This window comes from Saimiri boliviensis, chromosome 14 (assembly GCF_048565385.1).
Source record: "Saimiri boliviensis isolate mSaiBol1 chromosome 14, mSaiBol1.pri, whole genome shotgun sequence".
Lineage (NCBI taxonomy): Eukaryota > Metazoa > Chordata > Mammalia > Primates > Cebidae > Saimiri > Saimiri boliviensis.
In genome coordinates, this window is record NC_133462.1 from 80,188,654 (window position 1) to 80,204,386 (window position 15,733).

Genomic DNA, 15,733 nt, shown 5'->3' on the forward strand with positions numbered 1-15,733 from the left:
CATCTGTCCCTTTTAGTCCAGTCTCAGAGACAAGGTGCCTTCTCTCCTAGTCACAACCAGCCACACCCCTGTGGTCTGGAAGCCATCCTGTCCAGCCTCTTCTGAGACTCTGGCATGCATTGACTACTTTTCTTCTGTCTTCAGCCTTTCCTTCAGGGGACTTCTATTTGGTCTATAAACAAGTCCGAGGCTTTAACTCCACTGAGCTGTATACTGAAAAATGGTTAAAATGGTATATTTTAGGTTATGTGTATTTTAACACAATTTTTTAAAAGTGGAATGCTAATTAATGAAAAACAAAAAACAGATCCAAGACTTTTGCATCTCAGGAAAACATTTTTGCTTTAATTCATATCCTCCCTCTACTTGTCGTTCAAACTTTCCCATCATTCTGTGGCCACTGTCTTTACTTCCTCAGCAGTTTAGTCTTCAGTCCATTGATATTCAGTATGAGTTCTTTTCTGACCTTATTTTCAAACTTTTTTTTTTTTTTTTTTTTTTTTTGGTACAGTTGCTGTTTCAGGTAACCTCTGAATAAAACAAAGGAACACAGGTAAAGGAAAGAGTTATCCTGGTTCTTCACTCTTAGCCCTGTTGAACTGAGCCCCCAAAAAGATAGGATATACAGCAAGATAGAGATGGTGGTTGCACATCATCTGTGAATGTACAAAATACCACTGAATTGTTCACTTTAAAATGATTAATTTTATAATGTGTGAATTTCACCTAAATGGAAAAAAAGGATATAAGATACTTCTTCACTACATGTAATTGGGGTACCAACACCCGGCCTTTGAGCTTCTGAGCTCCATCCTAAAGTAAAGCACTGTCCTTTGGGAAGCATAAGGATTACTTATCATACAGCCTTCATTTCCAAGTGCTTGTTTAGGGGACAATGAAAATGGGCAAATCAGGCTTCCTCAAGGATAGAAGCTGAACTTGTTCATCCCTAGGCCCTTAACAGTCCTAGCACAGAGCAAACTTTTTGTTTTCTTTACAAAAGATCTAAAGGGCTGTGTGAATAAAATAAGTTCCATTGTGAGATCCTTTATTTCACTAATTATCCTTCGATAGTTAATCCCTGTGACTGATAGATGTGATATAATCTGAGTCAATAATTTCAATGTAATCTTGTATATTACCTTGTGATCGCATTGAGCAAGGTGGTAGAGTGCTGCAGCAGTATACTGAGAGAAGCCACTCTGTGCTACGACACTAGATCATGGGCAGCAACTTATTTTAGAGCGTTTGGGTGTAAACTTATTAACAAACCAAATGGAAAGGTGAAGTGTTTTCTTCACTCTCAAATGCTATCCTAGAAAGCCATTTTTCTTTTAATTTCTAGCCTTTAAACATGTTCAAATAGGATCATTTGTCTACTATGACTGTGTTAAGAAATTATGTCAATTTAAATTAAAAAGACAATACACCAACTCTGAGTTTTAGAAGATTAATCCATTGGGAACTAGTCATACTGGTTTTTGAGTAAAGCTTTCTGATTTTTTTTTTTTTTTTTTTTAGAAATTATTCCTGCTTTTCCTTTCCTTTTAGCTTTCCAAGGAATCCCTTCAATCTGTGGATGTCCTCCGAGAGGAAGTTAGTGAGATTTTAGATGAAATGAGTCACAAACTACGCCTTGGAGCCATTCGGTTTTTTGCCTTCACTCTAAGCAAAGTATTTAAACAAATTTTCTCGAAAGTGTGTGTAAATGAGGAAGGTATTCAGAAGGTGAGTATTGATTTTTTTAAAAAAAGATCTCTTCTTAAAATTAAACAGTCTCTTTTTCAACCCCTCACAATTTAGTCAACTCAAGGACAGCTCACTTGGTCAATAAAAAGCCTAGGGCCTAATCATCAGGCCTCCAGTCTAGGCAGAAGAGGGTGTGCACCTCTGAAGTCTTTTGCTTTTTGTTTCCTTTTAACTGCAGACCTGCAGGCTTCAGACCAACTTAGTCAAGTAAGACTTACGGACTAACTTAATGACATTCAGTAAAGTTCCAAAGGAAATACAGAGAATTTCTGTATATGCTTCACCTAAATTCCTTTACAGAATTTCCTTTATCCTTTCCTAATACTCTGGTATGTTTTTCCTATAATTAAGGTTAATTGTCTTATAGCATAATTATCAAAATAAGGAAATTAACATTGATACAATACTAGTAATACACACCTGACTCATATTTCACCAGTTGTCCCAATCATATCCTGTCTAGCTAAAGAAAATTCTAGATCATATGTCGCACTAGAAATCCTAGAAAGTGTTCCACTTTTTTCTTTACCCTCTTCCATGTAAGACTCTTTTAATCTAAAATAATTCCTTAGTATTTATGTTTGTGTTTCATGATAATTTCTTAAAGAAAAAAACAGGCTAATTATTTTGAAGTATCCTTGATTTGAATTTGAGTGACAGCATCTCAATATTAGGCTCGGCTTGTATACCTTTGCTAGGAGTACCCCAGGAGCGACGCATTCTTCTCAGTGCAGCACATGGGGCCTGTTGGTTTCATTACTAGAGATGTTTCACTTCCATCAGTTGGTTAAGGTTATAACTGCCAGGTTTCTGTACTTGAAGTTATTATTTTTTTCCTCTATAGCTAATGAGTCTCCTGTGAAAAGACACTTTGAGAATGGCTAAATATCCTATTTTGCATCACACTTTCCTGATGGTTTTTGTCTGCATTAGTTATTATGTTAATGATTGCCAAATGATGATCTTTCTAATTTCGTGAAGGGAAATAATCCCTACAAAGATTATATTTACTTATTTGTGTTTGTTATTACTTTTTTTCTCCTAGGAAAGCTCTTAACTTCATTTGCCTTCCTCCTCATGCCTTTTAATGTTTTGTTTTAATTCAGTCATTTACTTTCCTGTCAAATATTTCTTCTTCCTCCTGTTTTCAAGATTGCTGACTTATGCCCTGAATCAGTTAGAGAACGTTACAGTGTTTGAGAACAAGGAGTGTTGGTGAGCCATGTCTTAAATGATCACAGACTACCTGGCCTTTGTTATATTAGATTTCAGAATAACAGATAACACATGGATACCAATGAATCTTGAGGTTAATGGCCTGAGAATTATGTCTGGAAACTCAAATTATCCCTCCCTGCTACATGGCACCCATTCTCCCTGGCAGTGCCTCCAGCACATAGCACATACCATTCCTCTCACTTTGTCCTATGACTTTGTAGATTTTTAAAAAATCTCTCCAACAGAAGCTTTGTTTTCTCTAACTACAACCAACGAATTCAATATAGCAGTTAACAGTTGGCTCTTTAAGTCGATTGACTTGGTTTCCATTCACAGCTCTACCATTTACTGTATGCATGACTGTTTTACAAACAAGGAAGCTAAGACTTAGACCTTGTTAAATATGTGCTATTAAACAAAGCATGCAAGATAACTGGTATATAAACTGATGCTGATATAGTGCCCAACTAATACATGTTAGCGATCATCACTGTTATCATTATTCTGATCCATAAGAATTTGCATTTTTAATATGCTTACATTATGTGAAATTGTTTAACTAGAAACAGTACTTTTACCTTATCAGATAAAATTGTTTGTGTGGATGGTAGTAAGGCAGAAAAAGAGGATTGGTATTCCGTCTATACATAGACTTAACTCTTTCGTTTTTTGATTTGAGATGTGATTTGATAACATGACAACTGAAATTATTGAAAACGTAACGTTTACTTTCAAGCTACAAAGAGCCATCCAGGAGCATCCTGTTGTTCTGCTGCCTAGTCATCGAAGTTACATTGACTTCCTGATGTTGTCTTTTCTTCTGTACAACTATGATTTGCCTGTGCCAGTTATAGCAGCAGGAATGGGTACGTATTGTTTTTCTGGTTTTTTTTTTTTAACATGTTCACTGGCATGTTCTGGCAGTACTGAGGTCTTTGAAGATGATGATGAAAATAGCCTCTCCTCCTTTCTTCCAGTTGTAGCACTGAATAGCTTGGGTTATGTCCTTTGTCCTGTGCTTTACTGTGCCTGAACAGACATCTACAAGAGTTCATGCACACAGGGTTCTTTGGTATAAGCTTGAAAAATGAGACTGTACTACTTACAGGTATTACCCGACTTTTGCTTTTTTTAATTTGATAATATATTAATGGCCACCTCTCTAGGCAATAAATAGATCTAACTTTTTAAAGTTTATTTTTAATTGTGCTAAAATACACATAATGTAAAATTTATCATCTAAATCATCTTCAAAAATAAAGTTCAGTGGCATTAAGTACATTTACATTGTTGTGCAGCCATCGACACCATCCATCTCCAGAACTCTTCATCTTGCAAAACTGAAATGGTACCCATTAAACACATTCCCCATTTCACCCTCCCCCTGACTCTGGGCAATCAGCATTCTACTTTCTCTCACTATGAACTTAACTACTCTAGATATTTTATGTAAGTGAAATCGTACAGTGCTTGTCCTTTTGTGACTAGCATATTTCACTTAACAGAATGTCCTCAACGTTCATCCATGTTGCAGCATGTATCAAAATTTCCTTCCTTTTTAAAGTTGGAAACACATCTGCTCAAGACCCTGCTTTCCTTTTTTTTTATGTACATACCAAAAATGGTATATGTAGAATTGCTGGATCTTGTGCTAATTTTTTTTTTTTTTTTTTTCATTTTTTGAGGGACTACCATACTGTTTTCTGTAGCAGCTGCGCCATTTTACATTCACACCAGAAGTGCACAAGAGTTCCAGTTTTTCTACATCCTTGCCAACACCTGTTATTTTCTGATATTTTTAATAATAATTCTAATAAGTGTGAACTACAAGTCAATCATTGTAGGTTTGATTTGCATTTCCCTAATTAGCGATGCTGAGCATCTTTTTGTGTGCTATTGGCCATTTGTATATCTTTGGAGAAATGTCTGTGCAAGTCCATTGCCTATTTTTTAATTAGGTTGTTTGGAGATTTTTTGTTGTAGGAATTATTCTGGATATTTACCCCTTATCAGATGATTTGCAAATATTGTCTTCCATTTCATGGGTTACCTTTTCACTCTGTTGACTGTGTTCTTTGATGCATGGAAGTTTTTAATTTTGATATAGTCCAATTGACCTATTTGTTTCTTTTGTTCCCTGTATGTTTGGTATTAGAGCTAAGAAATCATTGCCAAATCTGAGGCCATGAAGCTCTTCCCTTATGTTTTCTCCTAAGAATTTTATGGTTTCAAGTCTTGCATTAGGTCTTTGGTTTTTTGAGTTAATATTTGTATATGGTGCAAGTTAAGGGTCAAACTTCATGTATAACATTATTTTTAATAGCTATATAATATTTGTCAATGTGGATATTTCATAATTTAGTAGTTTTGCTGTTGTGAACAATGTCGTAACATTTTTATATTAGTGTTTTTATTCCTGTAAGATCGATTCCTAAAAGTAAGATTGCTAAGGAATATAAATTCTTTATCCATTCCCTTTTAGGGTAGCCAGGAAAGCCGGGATTCAATAATATACGTTTGTTAATAAACGTAATGAGTGGCAAGGTTAAAACTGCCAAGAACTTCAGTGCTTTAAAAGCGTTTTCATCTGAACAAACTTGTGAGGAAGTTGTTTGAAAATTAAGGGAAATGAAGAGTAGACTATTTTAAAACTGTTGTTAGCAATCTTCATTTCTTATAAGATTTGCCCTATTTAATCTGTTCCAATAAAATTAGGTTGATATTTTTACCCGATAGGAAAAAGATGAGAGCTGGTTTGGCCTGCCTGTCCAGAGCATGGAGGGCACAGATTGGTCTGTTGTCTGGTCGGCAACATGGCTAAGTAAAGAAATTGGCATCATAGCATTGTCCTGTTGCTCTGCTATTGTCCCTGGTCTCTAGCTGGCCTACTTGTAAATTCAGCAGTGCATGGAGAGGCACAAGGTAACTTCCCAGTGAGCACCTGGCCCACAGAATTCACTCTTTTCTATAATTCTACTAGATATCTCTTATGCATTTTAATCTCAAAGTATAATATTATCATAGGGGTATCTTACATTCATGAAATCTTTCTCAATAATGTTTGAGTTTAGGCTAGGCACAGTGGCTTATGCCTGTAATCCCAGTACCTTGGGAGGTCAAGGCAGGAGGACTGCTTAAGGCCAGGAGTTTTAGACCAGCCTGGCCAACACAGTGAGACCCTGTCTCATAAAATAAAATAATAAAATATAAATGAAAAATAAGAATGTTTAAGTTTAGATCTTTATAGACGATTTCAAGATCTGCAAATAAATATTAACCCCTCTTTATTTTTTAGACTTCCTGGGAATGAAAATGGTTGGTGAGCTGCTACGAATGTCGGGTGCCTTTTTCATGCGGCGTACCTTTGGTGGCAATAAACTCTACTGGGCTGTCTTCTCTGAATATGTAAAAACTATGTTGCGGGTAAATGCAAATAATTCCCAAGTACATTCAAGCCATATTTTCTTCACTGATGTTTGCTCATTTAAACTCTTAACTTCTGAATAGAACACTTAGCTATTTCACTTCCCCTCAAGAAATGTTTATAACCTCAGCAATCTGTTTAATCTGTGTGACTCTCTTGTGTAATTTTCCCTGTAAGCTGTGTTTGTTCAGGAAGCTGGGGAGGGAGCTTGGAAAAGGAATCAAAAGAATCATTTATCATTTTGAGAGTAGGCAATGGGTTTTGTGTTTTGTTTGTTTGTTTTCTCTTTAAAGAATGGTTATGCTCCTGTTGAATTTTTCCTCGAAGGGACAAGAAGCCGCTCTGCCAAGACATTGACTCCTAAATTTGGTAGGTCACTACAGATTAAAAGAAAAAATACAAACCCAAAGACATCAGCTGCTACAGAGAACTTGACACTTTATTTAACAAGATTTTTCAAGTGTAAATGTATAACTGTTGATATTTACTGGCTTAGTGTATAATGTATGCTTTTAGTATTTTCTGTTTATGTGCCCATATTTGCTCTGCTCTTCAATATGTTGTGAAGCAGTTCTCCCTGTGTTTTGCAGGTCTTCTGAATATTGTGATGGAGCCATTTTTTAAAAGAGAAGTCTTTGATACCTACCTTGTCCCAATTAGTATCAGTTATGATAAGATCTTGGAAGAAACTCTTTATGTGTATGAGCTTCTTGGAGTTCCTAAGCCAAAAGAATCTACAACTGTACGTGAGGGAGAGCTAAGCATGATTTTAGGTTAATTTAGAGAATGTGCTGACTGACACATCAACTAGTGTCTAAATTTATCCCTTTTCATTTTCTTCCCCCGTTACGGTACTACTAGGGGTTGTTGAAAGCCAGAAGGATTCTCTCTGAAAATTTTGGAAGCATCCATGTGTACTTTGGAGATCCTGTGTCACTTCGATCTTTGGCTGCTGGGAGGATGAGTCGGAGCTCATATAACTTGGTTCCAAGGTGTGACCTATGTTTTAATAACTGTCATAGAAATGAGGATTAAAATCCAAAGGTGTGAGTTGCAATTCTGGAACTGACCACTTCTCTTGGTTTACCTAAGATCCCAGAGAAAATTATCAGAAACACTGTTATCATTTCATTTTTCATCAGTGGAAACTTTCATTTAAAGAAGAATTATATGTTTACCCCCAAAAAGATGATAAGCTATAAGATATGTATGTCAAATGTGCAAAGTCAGACTGTGATCATGTTTCTCAGGGGAACTAAAGTGGAAGAAATAATGCCATTATTAACAAGTATATGTACAGAAATTGTTAAGTGCTATTGGTAGGCTAGCCAAAGTATGGACTAAGTATTATTTTTGACCCTAGAAAGGACTGCATAATGGTAATGAATGAGAACGCGTCCTTAGTCTCAAGAAGGTTATAGTTTTATGGCCAAGAAAATATATTACATTCTTTCAGGATACAGAACACAGATATACATTTGAGTTTTCTTAATTTAGAGAAGTATACCTGAACAAGTAAGGGAGACAAGCCACCTGCCACACCAGGCCTCATGTGCCTGCATTTGTAACTTACCTGTAGCTATAGCCATTTCCCAGCAGCTATATTAGTCATCACAGAAGCTTATGGTAGTTTTTTCCAGCCACAGGCTTTCTCTCTTTAGATCTTAAATTGGGTTGGCCAGTTATTACCTAGTACAGGGCACCCTTCCTGGCTACACCTTTCACATTAAGCCACCCTATTTTTATTTATTTATTTATTTATTTATTATTTTTTCTGTGAGACGGAGTTTCGCTCTTGTTACCCAGGCTGGAGTGCAATGGCGCGATCTCGGCTCACCACAACCTCTGCCTCCTGGGTTCAGGCAATTCTCCTGCCTCAGCCTCCTGAGTAGCTGGGATTACAGGCACGCGCCACCATGTCCAGCTAATTTTTTGTATTTTTAGTAGAGACGGGGTTTCACCATGTTGACCGGCATGGTCTCGATCTCTTGACCTCGTGATCCACCCGCCTCGGCCTCCCAAAGTGCTGGGATTACAGGCTTGAGCCACTGCACCCGGCCTAAGCCACCCTATTTTTAAGTCATATGTGTATCTCTGCTCCAGCCAGCTCTGAGTAGGCCTTATCCTACCATTCAGAGTTTGGTAATCCATGCATGAAGTCAGGCAAACTGAATGGCTCATTCAGTATAAAATATTTATTATATAATCTGATAAGTGTTTTCCACAGTGGAGATATGTTCAGTGTGCTATGGATTCTGAAAAGACAATAATTCAGTCTACTGGGGAAGGCATCCATTTTCAAAGAAATGGTGTTTCCTATTCAGGAAGCAACAGAAGTTGTTTGCCTGGAACCAGAAATAATAGGCCCCTGGACCCCTAGAGTATTTTTATCACCTCCCAAGAGCATATCGCAGAAAGGTATGGTCAGATTACAGTACAGTAAAGCAAAGGAATACTACTTGCACCTGACCTGAGAGAATTCGGTTAGCAGAAAGTATGAGAAGCTTCTGAAAGGTCAGTCTTTTTCTATCCCCATTTGCCTCAAGAGCAGAACTGTAATTTGTTGCTCTGTACTCTTCCTTTTAGATACATTCCTCAGAAACAGCCCGAGGACGTGCATGCCTTTGTCACTGAAGTTGCTTACAAAATGCAGCTTCTGCAAATTCAAAACATGGCTCTGAGCCCCTGGACCCTAATAATTGCTGTTCTGCTTCAGAACCGGCCATCTATGGACTTGGATGCTCTGGTGGAAAAGACTTTATGGCTAAAAGGCTTAACCCAGGCATTTGGAGGGTTTCTCATTTGGCCCGGTATGTAGGTAGAACATATGTGTTGAGAATGCTTGCCTAATTTGGAAGAGTTATAACCTGGACCTGGCTCACATCTGTAATCCCAGCACCTTGGGAGGCTGAGGCAGGCAGATCACAAGGTCAGGAGTTCGAGACTAGCCTGTCCAACATGGTGAAACTCCGCCTCTACTAAAACTACAAAAATTAGTTGGGTGTGGTGGCAGGCACCTATAGTCCCGGCTACTCAGAAGGTTGAGGCAGGAGAATTGCTTGAACCCAGGAGGCAGAGGTTGCAGTGGGCCAAGATCACGCCACTGAACTCCAGCCTGAGTGACAGAGCAAGACTCTGTCTCAAAAAAAAAAAAAAAAAAAAAAATTGTACAGGCTACAATAGGAAATTTGGTCCTTTTAAAACCAGATAATTACTTAAAGTCAAGTACCTACTGTTCTTTGATCAGCCCAGTACTGAATACCTCATCAGTGCTGGGTACTGCGAGGGATATGAAGATAAACAAGATGCCATCCCTATCCTGGAGTTTCCCTCGGTTGTAGAGGGTGGGCTGGGTGGGTAATGTGTAAACAAGTGAGGGTTCAGTGAACAGAGACAAGGAGCGACATGTGTGCTGCAGTTTGCTGCCGAGCGTTCCTGAGAGTACTGCAGAGGAAAGGGACCATATTCAGGAAGACTTCACAGAAGCAACCTTTGAACCCTTCAGGAAGACAAGGAGAGGAGCCTCACCAAGGCAGGGATAAGGAATGCGAGATGTCAGGCTAGGGCACCAAGGATTCATCGGTGATATTAAATTGTTGGACTTGGGGGACGGGGGTGCAGACAGAAAATAAAGACAGACTTCTCCGCCCCTTCCCACCATCCACCACCAGAAGAGACTGGAGTCATAGAAACACGTTAGGAGCCTGCTCTGTCCCAATGAGAAATGCAGGGTGCCTGAGCCATAGCAGTGGAAGCACTCGGCATAGCTAAGAGATGTTGAGGAGGAATTCCTGACAAAAATGCCAGTCACCAAGAAGAGACAAATCAGACGTCTGTTGCCAGTGGTATGATGGTCTGGTAGGAGGCAAAGGACATGTTAGTTATGAGACAGGGTAGCAAGTGCTGGATGTCATGAGAAATAGCTGAAAGGGCTCAGACCCATCATTGTTTAGCCCAGGAACGTATGAAAACATAGGTACCCATTGTTCTAAAGTGTTTTTGCTTTTTCAAGATGGGATAAATACCATGACTAATCCATAGCTAAGAGTATCTATTCAGTATCACTACAGTTCAGTTCCTTTTTTCTTTTTTATGCAGATTACCCCAGATTCCTAAGCATACTCATATCTCAAGCTTTTTATGATCATTTCACATAAAATATTATTCAGCTGAGCAAGCTGAGACAAGGCAGGTTGGTCAAGAATGAACGTGATCAAGTGCAGGAGGAAGCCATACCTCTCACTTGTCCCTGCCTTGAAGCAGTAGCAGAACTTGCCACCAACTAGAACAGTGTGCCGCTTTGGCTCAGGTTCATAGTAGAATAATTTTCCGTGCTGAGAATATTTGTTAAATATCACCATTTCTTCATTGTGCTTCTGTAATTCTACCTGCCTGACAGCTATCTGCAGGCCAGTGTATCAGGTGATTTGCTGCCAAGAACTGTCATGGGTCTGCTTCTTTAGTTATCTTTGATGTGGGGAAAACTGCAAAGTGGTATTTTTATCATCTTGGTGTGGGCTGAGCAAGGGGTGTGTGTGTGTGTGTGTGTGTGTGTGTGTGTGTTGTATGTTTTAATGTATTCATATACTAATCGTAGACCTTTGTTGTCTTCGTGTTCTTACATTCACCTGCATGTGACTTTCCAGTTATATAACTTACTGTTACAAAACCATGGATTCCCTTGGTTCCTGAAGTAGACAGAAGTGGTGTTAATTTTCAGAGTAGAAACTGATGTGCCTTTCAAAATGGCTGACAAATTTAGGATAAGAAAGATTGTTACATGTCCTTAGAAAGAATTGATTTGTGATTTATCAAATAGTGCTTGTAAAATTTTCTTTACATTTAGTATCATTACCTTAAGTGGTAGCCACTAAAACCTGTCACTTGAAAATGCGTGTCTGTCAAGTTACTATTAATAGTGTTAATGCACACTAGGCCCAAGACTCCCTGCAGTGACCCATCTTGTTTGAATGAATTGTCTTTGTATGTAGATAATAAACCTGCTGAAGAAGTGGTCCAGGCCAGCATTCTTCTGCATTCGAACATCGCCAGCCTTGTCAGAGACCAGGTGATTCTGAAAGTGGACTCCAGAGACTCAGAAGTGGTCGATGGACTTATTTTCCAGCACATCACTCTCCTCATGTGCTCAGCTTATAGGAACCAGCTGCTCAACATTTTTGTCCGTCCATCCTTAGTAGCAATAGCATTGCAGATGACACCTGGGTGCAGGAAAGGTAATTTTCAGGAATTGCAGTCTTGACTTTTAGAAGAGGCCTGGCCATTACAGGGAGCCACATTTGATGCCTTGTAATGTTCCGCCTCACCTCAGCAAAGAGCAGGCCTCTACACTGAGAAGAAGTTAGCTTTGTTCACCCAAATATGTGTTTCTAGGTCCTACCAATTCCAACATTCTAAGCAGAATGTTTGTTTCACCCAAACATTCTGCTTAGAATGTTGGAATTGGTAGGACCTAGAAACAATCTAATCTAAACCTTTCCTTTTATAAATATGGAAAATGAGGCCTAGAAAGTTGTGAGTTACTGAGAGAAGGATCAGGCATTTGAGCACGGTTACCCACTTCCTGGTCTGCGGCACTGTTTCTGCTGTCCCTGTTCCCTGTTCCCGCACAGGCAGGCGAGCACATGAGCGGTCAGCAGTAGATGACTATGCACGAGGTGCACGGTCTCATTCTCGTTGCATTAGGAGTGTAAAAATGAGGACAGCATGGGTCACATAGTCCTCACAGGAGCCTGTAGTCAAGGCCAGGGGTTTCTTCCAAGGCCCCACGTTAGAATTGCTAGGGGAGTGGGCGCCACCCCAGAGGTTCTTCAGTTGGTCTCGGGCATGGGCCAGCCATTGCTGTTGCGTTTTGGCTTTTCAAAGCTCCACAGTGATTCTAAGGAAAAGTACTAGAGATACAGTAAAGATAGCAGGAAATATTAATATAGAAGGAAATGAAAAAAATCACTACCTTTCCTTCCATACTAGGAAGCCCTAGGGAGCCATGAGGTAGGGAAAAATGAAGTGCCCTGGCCTGTAAGAACTGCGATGTCTCGCTCATTACCTGACTGACTGAGGAGAAGCCTGGTTGTAAGTTAGGTTCAGTCATTTAAAAACTATGCTAGGGCCGGACGCGGTGGCTCACACTTGTAATCCCAGCACTTTGGGAAGCCAAAGTGAGTGGATCACGAGATCAGGAGTTCGAGACCAGCCTGACCAACATAGTGAAACCCCGTGTCTACTAAAAATACAAAAATAAGCTATGGTGATGGGCACTTGTAATCCCAGCTACTCAGGAGGCTGAGGCAGGAGAATTGCTTGACCCACCCCCTCCAGGTTGGGGGAGGTTGTGGTGAGCCAAGATCACGCCATTGCACTCCAGCCTGGATGGCAGAGCGAGACTCCATCTCAAAAGAAGAAGAAAAAAAAAAAAAGCTATGCTAGACTGTAGTTCACTCTGTAGGTAAGATTTGGACTGAATTCTTTTCATGTTACATGAATAAAATATGCATTTGAAATACTATGTTTTGGGATAGTAAGGACTTCCTGGTACTCCCTTAAAGTTTAAAGGGCAATGTTGTAATTTTACATAATGAATTTATTTCCAGAGGATGTCTACAGTTGCTTTCGCTTCCTACACGATGTTTTTGCAGATGAGTTCATCTTCCTTCCAGGAAACACACTAAAGGTAAAGTGCTTACAACAAAGAGCAAGTGTGTTTGCAGTGTGAGTTCTAGAAACATTAGGAGTGAATTCCCAGATGTGTCTCAGGCAGGGTGCCATCCCTTTCTTCAAGGCAAAGTGGGGCAGACTTCCAGAGAAACTGGGGCACTCAGTTCAGCAGACTCTAGTTTGATTCTTGGTCAAGTTATTTAATAACTTAGGCATTATCTGGTGAGATGAGGGTCATTGTTTGAACTATCAGTATGGCCATTGCAACTAAACTAACTTTATTTTAGTTAAACTAAACTAACATTTAAAAATCAGCATATGTTTTCCTGTTAGCAAGTTGTTAGAATGAGTCAGCCAGGCAAGTACCTTTTGCTTTAAGAGTAGCGAGTAATGGTCCTGCCTGGTCTAGACAGCTCAGGAGTCATCAGGCTCACAGAGCTGGACTGCTACTTGTTTGAAGTGGGAAGTGACAGTAGATGAGAAGAAGCGTGTTAGGTTTTTGTGTGCTGTTTTAAAGAGAAGAGGTTTGATTCTGTAGGTAGTGGGACAGGAGTGCCAGAAATTTTTAACCACAGCATAATTCTAAATATTTTTAGGACTTGCTTTATATATTTCCTATTGAAATTAAGGAGCGGCTCTGCAAAGTGAAAGAAAATTCCTCACCCAGGTTGTGACTTGTAATGCTCAGAAAGGTTGTATGTTTGAGAACGTTCCGAATGTAGAACAGTTGCTTCTCTGGCTACTATGTCACTACCAGAATTGTTGGAAGGATTGGGGAAGTAGCTGGTATTCTGTTGTCTGAGGGCCTGTGGCTGCATATATTGAGATTGGCAGTGTACCCATTAACCTAGATTAGGGGGTGCATTATGGCTTCCTCTTCCTTTCTAGGACTTTGAAGAAGGCTCTTATTTGCTTTGTAAAAGTGAGGCCATACAAGTGACAACGAAAGACATCCTAGTTACAGAAAAAGGAAATACTGTGTTAGAATTTTTAATAGGACTCTTTAAACCTTTTGTGGAAAGCTATCAGGTAGGTAAATTTGGCAAGTTCTTCTTCATGCCCCCCGTATCAAATACAATAAGATGTTCTAACCCTTATTTCCGGTCTGAAGGGCAGGTGTCTTCCCCTGGCACATGGAAGGAGAGTGATTAATACAATCAGTGATTCCACTTCACCAGTAAGACCTTGCTCCCCGCATTCAGGAGGAAGCTTGGTTCATTACAGACCCAAGAGGACAACAGCTTAGTAATGCCATGAGCACAGTATTCACCGGACCACAGTTATACCCAAGCACCATCTGTCGTACTGTGTCTCATGTCTTAAAGAGGTCTTCATGTCAGTTAATACGTAACCGACTTTATCATTCAAGTCTTGCCTTTACTGAGTGCCTGGTAGATATCAAACCAGACAGTCAGTAAAGACAAGATTTAAATGATACATAAAGTCAGTTACAAATTACCAGATGCTTATGTTAGAGAGAAAAAGCACTTCCTGGTGCTTGTGGTCTGTGAAATAACTCATTCAGCCTCCTTGCATAAAGTCTAGCACTTATTGAGCATTTGATAAACGCTACTTCTACCCTTAATCACCTTCCTGCAGTAGAAATCATCAAGCATTTTAGAGCATGGTAGTTTGTTAGGTGTATTTAGAGACAAAAAGCAAAGTTATTAAAATCTGACCCCTCTCCTCCCAAGTAGCATTAAGAGATACTAGGCTGATGGTAATTAACTTGTACCCCTTGAAGAGAGAAATTATACCTTAATTAATGTTGTTATTATTTTAAACCCTTTTCTAATTGTAAAATGTATTGTAAACTCAAAGGAGATGTCCTAAAAATTATTTGGTTTCTCTGTGCTGATTCCTTGGAGGGTCTTTATTCTGCTCTGCTATGATATGTCATTCTCTTAAGAGGGACAATGTAAAGTTCTTTACTGTTTATTGTCTTTGTTTTTTTCTGTTTCTGTTCCTCTCATCCTTCCTCTTAAAATCAGATAATTTGCAAGTACCTTTTGAGTGAAGAAGAGGACCACTTCAGTGAGAAACAGTACTTGGCCGCAGTCAGAAAATTTACAAGTCAGCTTCTCGATCAAGGTCGGTCACTGCTCTATGGGTGCTGATTTCTTTTAGTTGAGAACAAAAACTGGTCAACCAACTCTTCCTCTCCCCTGATTTTAGGTACCTCTCAATGTTACGATGTATTATCTTCTGATGTGCAGAAAAATGCCTTAGCAGCTTGTGTGAGGCTCGGAGTAGTGGAGAAGAAGAAGTTGTAAGTACTGTACAAGATCCCATGGGTGCTCCAGAAACAAGGAAATGAATGACATTTGAGCACAGAATCCACAGAGACATAGAAATGGATGATCCAGGAAACGTTATATTGTACTTTACTTATCTATCCCCTAATTAGTTAAGTCAGTATGAGTTACCCTGAAAATTATATGTGATGTTGAATAGAAATGCAATTGAAGCAAAGAAACAAAGTACTTTAGGCCAATATTTTTGCTTTGACCTAATGTTGAAATTTATAATTACAAGAAAGATTTTCGGGAGTGTAGTGGGCATATGAGTGTATACATACATAATACATATATAAAACATACATATATAATATATAGATACAGATGTGTGTATGTATATAAACATATAAATATGTGTTCTTCTAAGTGATTG

General features: G+C 39.1%; 1 protein-coding gene across 1 annotated transcript in view; it reads left to right on the forward strand.

The window, feature by feature from the left end:
• The window catches only part of GNPAT (glyceronephosphate O-acyltransferase), a 33,299-nt gene that overhangs the window by 15,955 nt on the left and 1,611 nt on the right, over positions 1–15,733 (forward strand). The window contains exons 3-14 of the mRNA XM_003940776.4: positions 1,552–1,728; positions 3,704–3,833; positions 6,263–6,390; positions 6,685–6,760; positions 6,982–7,133; positions 7,253–7,383; positions 8,978–9,201; positions 11,383–11,625; positions 13,000–13,079; positions 13,952–14,092; positions 15,055–15,154; positions 15,239–15,332. Coding sequence (XP_003940825.2) covers positions 1,552–1,728; positions 3,704–3,833; positions 6,263–6,390; positions 6,685–6,760; positions 6,982–7,133; positions 7,253–7,383; positions 8,978–9,201; positions 11,383–11,625; positions 13,000–13,079; positions 13,952–14,092; positions 15,055–15,154; positions 15,239–15,332 — 1,676 coding nt within the window. The remainder of the gene's footprint in view (positions 1–1,551; positions 1,729–3,703; positions 3,834–6,262; positions 6,391–6,684; positions 6,761–6,981; positions 7,134–7,252; positions 7,384–8,977; positions 9,202–11,382; positions 11,626–12,999; positions 13,080–13,951; positions 14,093–15,054; positions 15,155–15,238; positions 15,333–15,733) is intronic.